The following is a 16,800-nucleotide window of genomic DNA, read 5'->3' as shown; positions in this document are numbered from 1 at the left end:
GATGTAAGAACGTGTTTAATCCTGTGTCTATGTGGTGTCCTTGCAGAGGCCCTTGAGGGAATAGATCTTGGAGAGAGCACACACAAGAAACCAGGGACCACAGTGCCTGAATCCATCCACTCCTTCAGTGAGTGACCAGCTCATTCTGTTGTTGTAGAACGCTTTCATTTTTCTCTGCTCTTCACCCCACAACTCTTACCTCTCTGGCTGACATAAGTGATTGGTCCAACTGCTGTGCCATTGCAAGACCGCACTTAAGTCCACTTTTCCTTCAGCTCCAAAGAGAGAGACAGACAGTACTTGAATTTGCTTTGTCTGAGGTAAGTTAGTAGTTGATGCCAGGCTGTTTGTGCTTTTCTTAGTTGGAGATGGTTTGGTCCAACCTGAGGCACTCAACAAGAAAGCCATTCAGATTATCAACAGAGTGAGAGACAAACTTACAGGTGAGTTCTGCAGCATTCAACAAACACGGTACAAAAAGGGAGAAATAGCAGCTGTTCTGGTTTCCCACAATTTTCTGCCAAAAATACAAATACCTTGTAAGTCATTATTAAACTTCCTCAAGTCAAATGGAAGGTTAATACTCCTTTTACCAAGGCCAGAGTATAAAATGTATTCACTGTTGTGTCGCGTTTGACTCGTGCAAACAGTATTTTATAGTTTAAGCTGACTCATTACATTTTTCTGTAGACAAAAGCTTTTAAACAATAGATTGAAGTCCTTGGAATCAGAAAGCCTTTCAAGGTTGAATTTTCTGCTGAAGTGTTAGTGTTTTGACGCTCCTGAGTTTTTTTTCCTTGCAGGTCGAGACTTTTCTCATGACGAGACTCTGGATGTGCCAACACAGGTGGAGCTCCTCATCAAGCAGGCCACGTCACACGAAAACCTGTGCCAGTGCTACATTGGATGGTCAGTGTAGCTGCTCAAGCTTTCCTTTTGTTTCCCCGCAATGTCAGCATTTGACATTTTTTTACTGTAGGGTTTATTTAGACCAGTTCTGTAGGTCAGCAGAAATCCACCAAAAAAACTAATTCACAATAACCCCACCTGCAGATCATGCTGTAACCACATTTTTGTGATTGAGGCCTTGCTTGACTTCAGGTAATCGTTACTTTTTCTGTCTTCAGGTGTCCATTTTGGTGAAGAACCGTCTTCAGAAGGTTACACTTGACTTTTTTCCCACTCGCCAACCAAGAAGAAGCACTTGACTTAAATAGGTGTTGATTAAAAATGTACCTAAGGCGCAGTGCAGAGCCTTTAATAAAGGGTTTTTGTTTTTTTTTTGTTTGGTTGGGTTTTTATTCGGTTATTGTAGAACAATCCAATTTTTCAGTGGTATGTTTTACGTTTATGAGAAAGAATCTCAAGAGCTCTGTTTTTACCTGATGATCATAATTCAACCCAAAATGCCACCATTGCTTCTTCATTACTTTCCTCACTAACCATTAGCTAAGAGCCTCCTGCAGTGGCCATATTGTAATCATTTCTTACTTGACACACTGTGTGCTTCTGAGAAACCCAGCAGTCCGCTGTATTATCATGTATTAATGTGAAAGTTTTCAATAACATGGTCTGCCTTTGACTAATTTAAGTACTCTTTACAGTTAACTCATGAGAGGATGTAAGTCAAATTTGATTTGAGATGATCATAATGTACTGTATGAGCATTTGTGTGCCATTAAACCCTGTACAGATACCGCTGTGACAGCACTTTGTTAATCTTACTGAGCTTAAAGAGAAAAGGGCTAAGAGTCTGGTGCAAAATTAAATAAATCCTTTTGGTGATTTTCTCTTAAAAGGCAGGGGTCCTCTTCCCACTTCTGCCCCTTTTTTCTGCCCACAGATGGCACTCTGACTCCTAGGATCCTTCTCCATCTTCTCAGGAAATACTTTTGGGAGAGGATGCCAGTCATCAGGCCAGCAATGACAAGACCAAACTGGATTCCCACATAAAACCAAAAAAAAAAAAAAAAAGTCAAAATCTACTTTTGGGCGTTTTCCCTCCAAACTGATAGAAATTGGTTTGTTCTTTATTTACTTCCATCTGAAGACCACAGAAAGTCCCAGTCTTTTCAAACAAATACAGTTTCAGAAAAAAGACAGAAAATAAAACCAAATCAGATGCAGAAAATTGCAGATCCAGTAGTGGAGGCAACTATTAATTTGATTTCCTGTCCTGTTATCTGTTCAGTGCAAGGAAACCTCTGTTTTACTTGTGCTCATTCACATTCTCCTGCTTATTTCTCCATTTATTTCTTCCCTGCATTCTCCTCTGAAGGTTAATTACTTATAGATAGTTAAGGATTACGGATCAACAAAAAGCAGCCCATTGATCTCTTCCCCGCCATGCAAACCTCTGCAATGTCACACTCTTTACACATTGGGACAGAGGCTTGGTGATTATCTGTTCATATTGATCGATTCCTCCTCTGTTTTCTTTTGCCCTCCCCTTTTCTTTTACCTCTGCTGTGTCACTTTCTTCCCTCCTGCCACCAAAAGCTCATTATTGAAAATGTGACTTTTCATAGTCTGAACTGCCGTTTCTGTTGTTCTTTTTCACCCGTCTAATTTGTTTGTATTTTCTCAGGCTCTCAAGTCTGTTGAGGGGCAGGCAAGTCAATAGCTCAAGTTAAATAGGCTGCATTGATTGGGAGAGGGATTTAGCTGTTTACCAACTGTGGAAATGGGCGAGGGCCGCAGCAAAACGACTGCAGGTGTCTGCATGGAGCAAGTCAGTGGTGACAAATGATACTCATTGGGAGACAATGCCCCTGAATGAAGGAAGGTGAAGGACTATATGGCTGAGACTGGGGATGCAGCAGGCCACGCTCCATCAGCCTTTAACATGAAAGCCCTTCAGGCCTGGCACCTTGAGCCAAGACATGAGGAATGGTGGTAAACAGCAACACATACATACGCTCCCCTAAGGCTCTTCCTATTGCCTGTTAGTGTTTCCTCTCTCCTTGTGCTTGTGTTTCTCCACTAGAGCTCTCCCCCTGGATGTTATTCCACGTCCTTGCACCCTCTTTAGCTTCTCATGACCTCTAGAGCTCTCTTAAGGGCTCTCTCTCTCACTCTCAACTCTGTCTCGAGTGTAGTTGCACAAACTGAAGCACATAGTTGGGATGGAGATGATATTAATTTTCTCATAAAAGCTTCTAATTATCTTCAATTTCTCAACTTGGAATGGTCAAACTTGACTTATGAATTAAGAACATTTTGAGATACAAGTAAAGTGATTTTGATTTTGATTGGTAACATCTTTGCAATTCCTTTTTGAGGTCAAGGATTTGACTAAATTCAAAAGGATTAAGGTGCAACCACTGAGTGAGGGACACAATTTTCTCTTTGTGGATCACAGGCAATGTTGAATGCAGCACAGGTCTGTGCTTCAGCTTGTCAGCTGCACGCTGGATCTAATCGTAAGGTGTCATGAAAATGTGCAGCTCTTGTGAAATTTCATAGGTCAGGTGTGAAGGAGTAAGAGCTGGAGGGGAAATTCGCAGGGCCTAAGTTCTGTTCAAAAGAGTCCAGCACGAGTCAAGTACACGTGCAGAGAGCTAGCTGGACACTTTCTCCTTCCTGACTTATTCCCCAGGATATTCTGTGAAACAAAACCTTCCTTTGCCTCCATATGGTTGTAACAAGACTTTGCCTTTCATGCCACACCACCTCCCTCCCAACTCTTTCTCACTGGCGTAGCTAACAGCAGTGAGGAGAGCCAGAGACAGAGGCGATATCGATGGCCAACCGGAGGAGTTCGATAGCAGGCTGTGGAGTTGTTAGAAGCAGCCAGGGCTTGGGCTGTCTCTGTGCACTGTGGTGTAAAGCCCGTATCGATGAACTTGACAGCAGTTTAGCCCGCCTGAGATCTGCTGCTCTCTAAGGACGCTTCAAACCTGTTCTCCTGCCAGCTTCAGCCTTGTTTACTCTGCCTGTTAGTGTTCCCCAGAGCTGGCACGTCAGAAATGTATGTGGAAAGATTTTCAGTTTATGTAATGGTCTGTTTGTCAAATGTCAGCAGCTAATAGTGGGACAGCTGAAGTCATACAGTGACTGGAAACTTCAGCACAAATACAGAATGAGGAGCTTAAAAATACGTGTGTTGTAGTCACCGTAACCGTCCTGTAAACACAAATGAAAGCAGGCCAAGGAGGAACGAGAGGAAAAACTAGGCCAGTTCGAACTTGCACTTACATTTTGCAGTTATGTGCCTCCAAATGGTTCTATGAAGTAGTAAACTCCTTGACAAATGATAAGTTTAATACTCAGCGACATCAGCAAAAAGCAAACCGCTTGCTTGTCACTGTTCTTATCAACTCTGGCGTTCTGTAATGTTTTCTAGCAAATCATACAGAGGGGCAAGACAAGAAAGAGGCCTGACTGATGAGAACAGCTTTTTCTGTTTTAGTCCACTATTTACAACTGAGCATAGCTGACAATCTTTTAATGTGACTGAATAGTAGATAAATCTCTGACTGAAATAGAAAATATTTGATATGTTTTCCTTTATTGGACATGCCAGCGGAGAAGCAGACAGGACAGGACGGTCATGACGTAGCAAAGGTTGTCAGCCAGAACTGAACCGGTGAAGGTTGACCATACAGCCGTGCAGCATGGAGTTAAAGCTATTGTGTTTGAGGCTGCAGGAAATACTTAAGACAAGCATTTTTAAAATAATAAAAACTGAAAATAGCACCATCTGTGTCCTTTAGTCAGTCATGTTTTCCGTAAGTGGAAAACAAAATGTGTGACTTAGCTAGTGGTGTAAGCCACATACAGATTGTAAGTTTGAGGGCATTTTTCTTCTTCACTGCCCTTGTTGGCAGTGGCACATTGCCACTGACTGTGGATCAGCAGACTGGCATGAAATTAATGCAGATATGTAAATCTTGTTGCCCACTTACATGTGCATCCTTATGCCAAAGCAAGATCCAAACAAAGCACAGACACACTTATAAAAATATGGCTGGTCCATTTAATATCTTGATTTTTGTAAATTTGCAGATAAGACCCTCTTTAGAATAAATAAAAGTGGTTGCTGATTTTATGAAAAACATGTATTAGCATTTCACTTCTTCTTCAATGGGTTTCATGCACCCAGAGATATTTTTATAGAAAAATGTAATAATGTTTTCAGTACGTTCAGACCTGGTGAGGTATCTTTTTCTTAAATCTTTCATCAGTCATTAGTGGAATGCACAGTTGCTACAGTTGCCATTATTGCTTTTGATTCTGAAGTTGTTTTACTCACCTGCTTCACCGTTGAGATCTGAGGATGTTCTAGCATCACTAAAGATAGCCCTGCATTGGTTCTAGTGTTTGGTGGCACCGTTGTGATGGCCGTGTGTAACCACTGTACCTGCAGGGACGTGAGACAGGTCATGTGGAGGTAAAGGTCTCCATTAGCCCGGAGCCTGGACCATTGAGTCATCTGTGCTTTCAAAACTGTGATGACACAGTGTGGGGCGGAGGCAGGCACACAGCCTCGTGTGTGTGTGTGTGTGTGTTTGTGCCTGCCTATTGTTGTTGTTGTTCAGTAGTCAAAGGACAGCGTTGTAAGGATGATAATATTATTCCATCTTGATGCAGTTACTAGACTATCTGACCAAAAGTGACCTTAACACTGAACTGGCTTCAGCTGAACTGTTGGGTGGATTGCAGCACAACGCGTGTGGCTGTCTGCAGTTGTGTGTGACAGCTCCCAGGTGTGAGTGTATGGAATTCTATGAATGTGCTCAGAGAAAGTGCACGCTCAGCAACATCCTTCCCCCAGATAAATACTGTTAAACCATTGTTTGCCTCAGTACTTACTCTTGATGCAGTTGTGGCGTCGATTGCAGCGACTGACGATATTCGGTTTGACATGTCTATTGCATTTGCATTATTGGATTGCAGAGAGAGATAGGAGACAGGTGGTTCACCTCACCTGGCACTGTTTGAATACATTTTCATGCACAGTCTAAAAAGTAATTCAGCAGCGAAGACTCAGATCAGATCAGAAAGCCCCACCGTGATATTTCAACCATGCAGTGAGCACACATTCACAGTTAAACTAATAAATGACTTTAACACAGTGCTCTCAATATGTGTGTGTATGCAGGTGCAGAAGCCATAATCATCAAGCAGAGATCACTGTACATGATCTGATATGTTACAGATTATCTGGCAAGTTTTTAAACCATGACCATTAATATGAGTACTTTATGTCTTAGATAAGGTTAAATCCTTCCTTTTCAGTATGACATGAAGTCTTTGAGCTCTTGTCATTACTGCAGGGTTTTCTCATTTCGCCTCATTAAAGGAGATTGTGCAGGTCAGTGGAGTGTCTCAAGTCCACGAACGCTTCCTGCAACTCGTCCTGAGGGAAATATCTATTCGACAAAGACAAGACTGTGGGACAGAAGAGGCTGCACCTGATCAGCAGCGAGGCTCGGGTACACTGTGGCATTCCAATGATGCTGTTAGGCGTTACGTCTGCCCACACCATTACGCTCTGTCTACCAGCCTGAACCTCAGGTCTACTGGCCTGAGCCAGCAACACCTTCTTTTTTTTTTTTTTTTTTTTTTTTTACAAGGTAGCTTCATAGACAACCACTGAACAGCTCTGTATGCTGTGGAATTTAGTTTTGTATTTATTAACCAGCAATATTTTCTTCTTTAAATAATCCCCATACAGACAACAACTGCCTTGTGTTATTTACATAATCCGCTCTAATGTGGATCTGAATGTGATCATGCTGCTGCCTGTTTGACCCCCACCACCAACAGGTAGGTGTATGCTGCACATCAGTCAGCACAACAGAAAAACAGTCCCAATCAAAATATTATGATATTTCTTCTGTATTACCCATTTATTAATATGTGACCCTTTTCAAGATGAAAAAACACCCCCAAAAACAACAAAAGGTGCTCATTTTACCTGTTTCTGAATGAAATAACTGAATGAAGAGACAACGTGAAGCTTCTCCCAGCCATGTTTATCCCTTTTAGCATCCTCTGGAAATACTTTGAATGATGTGGATTAGTATGTTTGCAGCATGTTTTGTCAAATTGCTTTGTTTCTATTTGCTTGTGTTTTCTCAAAATGTATTTGACTCAGCTGTCAGGCCACCGTATCAGGCCAAAGTGTGTAATAGAAACACCCATCCACCATGGCAGCGTCACGTTTTTCCTCACCCATGTATGTTATGTACGTGTATGATGTTATGTATGTTAAAAACATGTCTACTTTAACTTCTGGTCTCAAATGGGACATAAACCCCAGTGTATTAGTTGAAAGTTCTGTGTCTTCAGTGTGGACTTTACACTCTACACAACCAGGACACACTGCCAGCATGAGCAGCAGAACGTCTTGCTTTTTATTTCGGCGTGCATGTTAACACATTAGAGAAACCATGTAGCTCAAGTGGAACTTTACTGTTAGAACAGCCTCACCTTCTTCTGCTTCACCTAAGAATCACCAAACGTTGCCTTTGCTTCTGCCCTTTTAGGTCTAAATTTACAGACATCCCTCTGTCAGCCGGCATTATACTAAGCTGTTACTTGAGTAAGATTGCTCTTCCTGTTGACTTGTCTCTGATCGCCCTCTGACCTGCATATGTGCTTTTTTTGTTCACACCATTTACTGAGAATGTGTAAAAATATCACGAGGGTGACTGCCTCTGAGAGGACCTAACAATTCCGGCCCACGTGCACGCATTTCCATCACGTGTCCATGTGTAGTCAAACAGAAGCTGAGCTTTGCAGAAGAGTCTGCATGCTCTACTGCATATATTTGCAGTTGCAGTCTTGTGATTGGCTTTGAGCAGGCTGCTGAGTTCCACCTGATAAAGTGGCATGTGAAGGTAGATTAGTAGCTGGCCACTCTGCAGCATTGAAGCAGCTGACGTTCAGATTGGATGCTTGTGATCTCAGAAACAGCCGTCACATCTGATTGTTGAATTGCCACCAAGCCCTTCAGAGCCATGTACCCAATCATTCAGCCTAAGTAACTTGTTGACGTGGGACTGTCCTCCAGCTGTCTGGGCGGGCCATCCTCTTGTCTCCATGCTCAGATTTACTCACCACAGGGAATAGCTATTACATCTCCTGTTATTATTTGCCATAAAAACGCACTGAATGGCGACCAACTCAGAGGTGCTATAAAAAGCAGCGGGGTGTGAGATGGCGTCTGCACGTCATCAATCAGACACAGTGGTGAAACATTGGCCTTCTCCAACGGGTAGTGGAAATTGATTTTTCTGCAAGTCTCAATGATTAGGGTGTGAAAGAGGGAGGGAGGGTGGAGATGGGAGGAGAGGAGAGGAGCTGGGAGGAATGGGATGAGATGGGATTGAGGTGCTGTGAGAAGAGAGAAGTAAAGCTCATGTTTTCAAGTGGGTTCATAACTGTTGAGCTGTCCTTAGCTTGTATTTCTTAAGTCTTACATCAGGGTGGACTGGCTCCAGGGGGTTTCTGCAGCCTGTTCCAATCATTGCCTTCCAAAAGCATGACTTTCAGCTCAGTTTGAAATGGGAACTGAAGCATTGAACATCCAACACAAAAGTTGAAGAACAGACCTTTTCACAACAGACATTTTTATGTCCTAGCAGGAAAAAAAAACAAAAAACAGGTGTGATTAATAACCTTAATGCTGACTGCAATGCAGTTAGTTGTTCCATTTCCAGGGAACTGCCATTGTGCTTGCTGGATCGCTTACTGGAACAACCAGTTACACCTGCACTTCTCCAGCTGTGACAAGCTGCTCACAAAAGTCTACAAACAGGGTAACGTAATCCATTGGATTCCAAAAAAAAAAAAAAAAAAAAAAAAATCAAATCCAGTCTGAATATTTTTGGATAGCTTTCAAAACACAAGTAAAATATTGGATTATTTAAAAAAAAATCATCTAAACAAATCTTATTTTCTCTCTTTAAACACTGAGTGTAAAAATTCATTTTGCATATTCAACTTTTACAGTCAAATCAAATTGCCCTTTACAAAATCACATTACATCTTAGGCTCTTTACACTATTTTCTAACCATTTTCTAACCCAAACAAGGCAGTCACATTTCACCAGACAGCCTTGGAAACATTTCCTCTCCTCCTGAAGACGTAACATCTCGGAGAGCAGAAACGAGGAGGAATCTTAAACCCTTCTTACGTGTAATTCAGCCTTCCAAGGATCCTTGAGCATTGAAAATTATGGTTTGCAAGCCAAATGGTTCTGTCCTCACACACACACACACACACACACACACGCTGCCCCATGTGTCGAGTGTTGCAGTGTAGCTGTGTCCAACACATCCAGTTCCCTGGCTTTATCTTCAATTCATTCACCATGCATCATCCATACACATAACTGCGCTCTAAGCTATGATTCAGTGCACTATTCTTATCATAGCCCAGGCACGATGATGTTCTGAGGCATGCTGGTGCAGTGACCCCCCTCGCCTGTGTCTCCAATAAGCATAACCATATCTGACAAGGCCAGAGCTATTGAAGGAGGGGAGATTCTCGCCTCCTTTAGATAGCTTTCCACCCTTCTGTTCTCTTGGCTTATTTCCAACAGCACCCTGTGGCCTAAACCTCCTCCTTCTTCTTCTCTTTCATGAAATGTAGCTGATTTATTTTTCCATATTGTTTGCTCAACCGTTTGATTTTCCCCCTCTCGTTTTAATCCCCGGGCATTTAGCAACAACAGGCAGATGAGTAAACAATAACTCCTCCAGCAGTTTCAGACAAGAAGGGATTGAATGGTACAGTGAAGCAATAGGTTACATGTTAGAGGCTATAAGCCCACCAATCATTCTCTACATTCCTGTGAGAATACTTAGGAATGCTCGGATAAGGGAGTCGCACACACGCACGCACGCACTTGAATAAATTTCATTTGCTACCCACACACAGCTTTTTTGAGTCGATCTTGTGTCTACAGAAATAATGTGCATGCGCCCATTATCTTGAGAAGGGGCCGCCAGAGCGTGAGGGGCATCTTTCGCCTGACTGACTTTCATTTACAAAGTGGCAATGTTACTTTTGTGTGGGGAAATGAGATAGCACTGCAGCAGACAGTAGGCTACATTATCCCGAGCCGGGCGCACATCCTGCTCTCCTTCTTTTTTTCCCCCTTTATCAGCGGCTTTTTCTCACATTGTTCATCAGCCCCCGAGACACAAAAAGCCCGTCTCCCAGGATCAATTAGTCACTTCCAGGGAGTTGTGGTGCGGAGAGGGAGCTGAGGAGACAAAAGCCACGGCCATGTTGGCGTCGAGGCGAGGTGATAAAGTGTCATGGTCTTCCTTCCAGGCCATTAAAGTGACAAGCAGTCCTTGTCCGGGGAAGGTGGACCTGACAGCAGAGTGGTGCCCCGCCAAGACATGAAGAGAGCTCTCAAAAGAGCAGTCGCTGTTTTTGACACACTTTCTCTCTCTCTCTCTCTCTCTCTCTCTCCAGCTGATTTCATTCAGTCGGTTGGCCTTCTCTCTTTCAGTCTCTCTCACTCTCTCTCCCTTTCTGACTTTTTTAAAATCTCCATCTCTGTTCTCTCCCGGGAGCCTTTTTTTCCTTCTCAATCTCTCCTTCCTTCCCCCTCACTTCTTAAAAGCTGTCTCTTTCTAAAGCACCAAAGTCCTCCCATCACCCCTCCAAATTTCGTCTTTCATCTTTGACTCTGGTGCAGCCACATCTCCCTCCCTCTAGTCTTTCCTCTTTTTTTCTCCACATCTTTCTCTCTTTGAATATCACCCATCTCTGTCTTTGTTTTGTGGCCACCTTTTCCTCTCCAGCAACAACTCATCTCCTCACTCTCTTCTTTAGGAAATCGAAGGTGACACTGGCAATGCAAAAACAGTGAGCTGGCACAAGGAGCCACAGCAGGACACAGGCCCAATAAAACACAGGAGAGTAAACAGGAACTATTTTTAGGATGCTGTCGCCTGTCCTTAAGAAGCCAAAAGCAGTGTGGCTTGTGTGTATGACAGTAAAATCAAGACACCAGAGCATCAGATTCATTATGTTGTCATTGTCAAAGCCAGAGTTGGTCATTTATTTTAGAAGCATTTTAGAAAAGCTCCATCAACCTGACAGCAATCAATAAATCAAATGCAATAACAGAAGAAAGAAAAAAAATATTCTGTCTGTTGCTGTTGCTGCGGGCGTGTAATAACCATTTAATACACTAAGCGGATTGGTGACTGGCCAAATTTTCCAATACTAACACGATAACGTGACAACTGTCAGTACCAAAAATCACTGATCACTGTTTATGTATATTATGACAATATTAGGCTTTTTTTTATATATGTGAATAAGACATAAGGTAGTTGGATATGGTTAGCGCACACCCACAGCAGTGAGCAGGAACCACTGAGCCAAGCTACCTTTTTTAGATTGCGGTACAACCCTGAGCACTATTTAGCTTGTGTCTATATGATCATAGCATGTAAAAGAACGATTTGTGTATTTATTAGGCTTAAAAAGCTAAGGGATCTTATGGAGCGTAGCAAAGCTGCTGCTCACACACGCATCTCCCAGCAGGCCTGTGAGAACTACAGTGCAGTCAGTGTAGTCTGGCAGTGCGAGTGCATGACTGTGTTTTGGAAATGTTTGTGTATTTTGTTTGCTCTCTCAGACACACATTTATTTCCGTTTATTTACATACAGCTTATTAAAGTCTGTTAGTACACTTCATCACAATGTAAAGTCTGTATCTATTTGCAGTGCATCCGGAAAGTATTTACACCGCTTCGCTTTTTCCACATTTTGTTATGTTACAGTCTCATTCCAAAATGGATTAAATCCCTTCAAGACAACCATTTCTGCAGCACTCCACCAATCAGGCCTGTATGGCAGAGCGGCCAGATGGAAGCCACTCCTCAGTAAAATGCATATAAAAGCCCACCTGGAGTTTGCCAAAAGGCACCTGAAGGACTTTCAGATCACGAGAAACAAAATTCTCTGGTCTGATGAAACAAAGACTGAACTCTTTGGCATGAATGACAAGCGTCATGTCTGGAGGAAACCAGGCACTGCTCATCGCCTGGCCAATACCATTCCTACTGTGAAGCATGGTGGTGGTAGCATCATGCTGTGGGGACGTTTTGCAGCAGCAGGAACTGGGAGACCAGTAAGGGTAGAGGGAAAGATGACTGCAGCAATGTACAGAGACAACCTCGCTGACAATCTACTCCAGAGCGCACTGGACCTCAGACTGGGGCGAAGGTTTATCTTCCAACAGGACAACAACCCTAAGCATACAGCCAACATCACAAAGGAGAGGAGTACATGCCACAAAAATGTAAAAGACACCTTTTGTTACAATAGTGTTACAATAAGTGCATTCAACCTCCAGAAACAAGAGCTGAATGTCATCAAGATGAAGATGCATTTGAAACAGCAAACAATTATGCCACAGTGGCATCTTTCTTTAAGGATTCCCCCCTTTTTTCAGTGGCATTTGCTTCGTTTGACTTCATATCATGGCCCTGTAAATAATGTCACAGGGCCAGAAGAAGGTTGATGAACTGTGTAAGTGGTTTTCTAGAAGAAATTAAGATCAAACCAACACAAGTATACAAAGAAAACCATGAAACTGTTTTGGGCACACCATCATTAGTTCTGTGAGTTTGAGTTGCTAAACCTGTTTGGATGCAAGGGTGTTTATCCATCTCTCACTTTGTTTGGCCACTGAGTCATTTTTAAATCTTTTCTGCTCTGCTGTCATTTGCTCCTTGGACTTAGAAGAAAGGGAGATATCCTCCCTTTCGAATTTGCTTTATGCGTGTTGCATCAATCAACATGAAATATCTACGGATGTGAAGTACGCATGTATGCTTGGGCAGGCTTTATTTGCAATGGCCCATCACACACTTATTTTCAATTGGGTAAATTGGTTGAACAGGGAACAAATCTTGCAACTTGTTAATTCTGCCTGGCGCATTCAGTGCAGTGAATAAAAACTCTCTTTGTGCTTTTATGGGATTTATTCAGCCTGTAACTATTCTATGCCTGCGGCATTGGTCTTCACCACGCGTGAAGTGAAGGCACGGAAGAAGGACTGACACAAAAACATTGCCCCCACCCTCTCTGTCCCCTCCTATCAGCCTCACTTCCTGGACAAGTCTACCGCATTTCGTCCTCCAAAGAAGCCTGGGGCATGACCTGCGAAAGGTGCAGAACATCACCATTACTGTGACCTCTTTCTGGGAATCTGGAGTTGCAGATGCAGTGATTTTTCGTTGTCTTCCGTTTGTTTTGTCATTGCATGTTCTGATAGCCTTACGCGAGAAAAGTAAGTAACAATGCTATGATGATTTACCAAACTCTATTGGCTGCATTGACAGACTGCTTCCGTTCGCATGAACAGAGGGCTTAAATCGCTCTGAATATCCCGTTTAACAAACACATTCTCTTTCACCTCCGATGTATAGGGAATGAAGACAGAAATTCCATAGACGTATGTCTCCAAGCCTGGGCCAGCATAATTGAAATGATCTGTATAGCTACATACAGATAATGGCAGAAAAGGGGACCTGAGAAAACTTCTTTTTTGCCATTTGGATGAACTGACCCTTTAATAAGAGATTCAGTTCAGCTTTAGCCAGATAAAACTTTGGGCCTTAAGGCGCTGAAGTCAAGCTGTTCAGTTGAAATGAACACATACCGTAGATGCCGACACTTTGGGACATTTCTCCTCCAAAGTACTCCTCGGGGCAACCCCAGCCTGATTGTAAGCTGCTTACATCTGCAGTTGTTCATTGTTGGCTCCTGTAAAATAAAATAAAAAATCGTGCTTTTTACTCATATCAAATTCACAACTAAAGGTGGCCACCACATCTGCACATTAGTGTATACAACAGCACTGCTAGCAAATTCTGCTGCTAACTTCTTTTCACCATTACCTTATACAGTATATGTATACACACACACACACACACACACATAAACGCTCTGTCTCCTCCGCCCCCGTTTCGCTGCCGTGACAGCTTTGTCACAAAGATGAATTCATCGTCAGCACTGCAGCCAAAACAAGTAATTTGATTGCCCCGACCACAAATTAAGTTAGTGTGATTCAATTTTCGATTTGGGCTTCTCCTGCAGCCATACATCAAGGGAGACATATTTCATTACACAGCAAAACCACAGGCAAGCAGGCAGCGGTGGCCCTCTCCCTCCATAGGAAGACATCATGGAAGCATTTTGGCATTTACTCGATACTGCTGCAGGTCTAGTAAGGCTGGTGGTGGCATCAGTGCCATTGGTTGGCTTGTTATCCAGAGGGCAGCATGGCCACATACTGTACAGCCAACATATTTAGCTTGTTTAGATCACTGCGAGCCAACAAGTGACAACACGCTGGGAAGCCTGGCTGCACGGGAAATCACACGAGATTGATGCAGAGTTCTAGGTTTTGGTTTCATCTGAAGACTTTCATCATGTGCCAGCTGATGTCATGACAAGCTCCTCTATCTCGTTTAGATTCACCTGGTTGAAAAGAAGACCTGCACATTCATCTTTTACAAATGTTTTCATCTTCTCTGTTGTTAGGATTCTGATACTATCACACCATCTCCTACTTTCTCACCCTCCTCTCCCTATTCTCCTCTTCCTCCTTAAGGTTTCTTCCTGTGTTCTTGTCTACTAAATGGGTTTGAAGACAGAGTGCTCAATCAGTGATTGCTTCCACCTCCTCCTCCTTCTTCTTTCCCTCACCCCCTCACAATGGAGCCAAGAGCTTTCTAATTAAACTGTAGGACCGCTCTTCTGGGTAACCAGTGTTTGAAAGCTGTGAAGTGAATGTGCACCACTTGGTCATTAATTCAAATGAATATCACTGAGAGGTGCTGAAACATGGCCCTAATTTCATTTTTTTTAAACGTTATTGACAGCGGACTTTGTCCTAATGTAGATTGTTGTTGTACTTTACAAATTACTTTGCTGTTACATCCATGAAGTACAAAAGAAAATGTCTTTGAAATAGGGGGCATTGCATCTGATGATCCTGGCATTGTCCAACATAGATATTTGCTCAGTGAGAAATGGTGTTGTTCTGGGTGCAAGAGACACATTCTTGGCACGCAACTTTGTCTTGTTTAGCTCAGCCTCTTTTAATTTCATTTATGAGTTGCAGGATTAAAGCGATGCACTGTATGGTTGCTTTTTGTTTTTCTGTTACGCTGAAGCGATGTGACTGGAAAGTCAGCCTGACCCGAAACATAACAGTATGATATATTTCAAATACCAGTGATTGCCAATGACACACACTTTTTATGGTTTATTTCAGCTGCCACTCTCTGTCCACAGTGTGGTAATACATGTTTCTACTGTACTTTTAGGACTTGAGGTTTTTACATGAATGTCGAGCATCTCAGTCCATCAAAATGGTTTTAGCTCATATGTTTTATTTCATTATTTCAATATTCACTTTTTTTGCTGATGGAGTTCTTCTTCTCTTTTCAATTAAAGCTGTTAAGTTAATGTGGTGTTAGAGAGAAGCTGAAGACTCAAAATTCATTCCCCTCCATGCTGAAAGGAGTTAGTTGAGATGGTTCAGGTATCTGCAGGTGACATTCTGGGAATGTCCACCTGGGAGGAGAGCCCAGGTGCATAGAAATTTGTTTTGATTTTTATATAAAGATATTAAATTAGAACTTGGCAGTAGACACAGCTGAGAGGAATCTAAAGAGAATACCTGGCGCAAGGGGACACTTTCCTCACAAAAGGTACTCAGGACTTAGCTTTCTACCCTGTGTAATGAATGTTCCCACCAAATACTGTCTTCACATGTATGTGAAATATTTGTGTACTGCCAGGCACTGATTTCATGTATTTCTATAATGATTCTATAAACCTCACTCATGGGTGTATGTATTCCATTGTTGTGGCTGTTTGTTTTTTCCACAGTGCCAAACTGACCCAAAAGTATATTGACCCAAATGAAATGTTCCTTCTTGGGTTCTGTAGTTAAGAGAGTTCATCAGCCACTCAAATTTGTAAATACATGTACAGTAGCTGGACGTCATCTTTTTTGGTTTCAGCCTTGCCCTTGTGGGAAATTAATTAGGACAATAAATTACCACTGTGGTCTCTGCCTTTCTCTGGCTTGTGGTCTCTACTGGGCTGCTGTTAGTAACTCTGGCCCCTATGGAAATTGCTCTCCTGGGTCCCTGAAACAGTGCAAATCTATAATCCCTGGCAACTGCATCCACATGCATGGCCCCTGGAAATGGTTAAAATACGTCTCAGAGGACACTTAAATGGATGCCAGTGTCTATAAAGATGCCACAAATTGTGACTTTAAAAAAATCCAAAATGTGCAGTTTGGAAGGTGCCTAACTTGCACTAAAAAGGCCTTCTTTCTGTCTGCTAAGTCTATCCACTCACATTTTCTTTTTGCCCTCCATAGCTGGAAAGATCCCTCATGGTGATGTGTCTTCAAGGCTGGCTGCTCAGGTATAGTGGAGATATGCTGCCGGTCATGTGACCAAGGTTTCATTTGTGCAGCATGCACGATGGAGAAACACTCTAGAGACGGAGGAGGAGGGGGAGGGAAGCAATGACAGAAACGCCCACCAAGCATGGACTGTTTCTGCCAAATGAGAATCTGTTGTGGCTCCCTCTTCATCCAGTTGCCAGGACTGTGAGATTCCAAATTACAGCTGTAAATTTTGCACAACTGCCTCATGCTTGATTATCTCTGATTTGGGTTTTCGTGTTCCCTTTTCCATTGCTGCTCTTTGTGCCTCCTTTAATTTAGTCTCTTCCACTTTTTTTCTCTCTTTCTCTTCTGGTTGTTCTTGTTCATTCTTCCTGAATTT

General features: G+C 42.6%; 1 protein-coding gene across 4 annotated transcripts in view; it reads left to right on the top strand.

The window, feature by feature from the left end:
- mtor (mechanistic target of rapamycin kinase) overlaps nucleotides 1-1,696 on the top strand; it is an 80,045-nt gene extending 78,349 nt beyond the window's left edge. For all 4 annotated transcript variants that reach the window (XM_046395609.1, XM_046395610.1, XM_046395611.1 and 1 more), the window contains 4 exons: nucleotides 47-127; nucleotides 363-443; nucleotides 804-909; nucleotides 1,128-1,696. In XM_046395609.1, the coding sequence (XP_046251565.1) occupies nucleotides 47-127; nucleotides 363-443; nucleotides 804-909; nucleotides 1,128-1,143 (284 nt within the window). In that variant the 3' untranslated portion in view covers nucleotides 1,144-1,696. The remainder of the gene's footprint in view (nucleotides 1-46; nucleotides 128-362; nucleotides 444-803; nucleotides 910-1,127) is intronic.
- The last annotated feature ends 15,104 nt before the right edge of the window (nucleotides 1,697-16,800 follow it).

The sequence above is a fragment of the Scatophagus argus genome, chromosome 8 (assembly GCF_020382885.2).
Source record: "Scatophagus argus isolate fScaArg1 chromosome 8, fScaArg1.pri, whole genome shotgun sequence".
Lineage (NCBI taxonomy): Eukaryota > Metazoa > Chordata > Actinopteri > Scatophagidae > Scatophagus > Scatophagus argus.
This window is presented reverse-complemented; position numbering and strand designations above follow the sequence as displayed.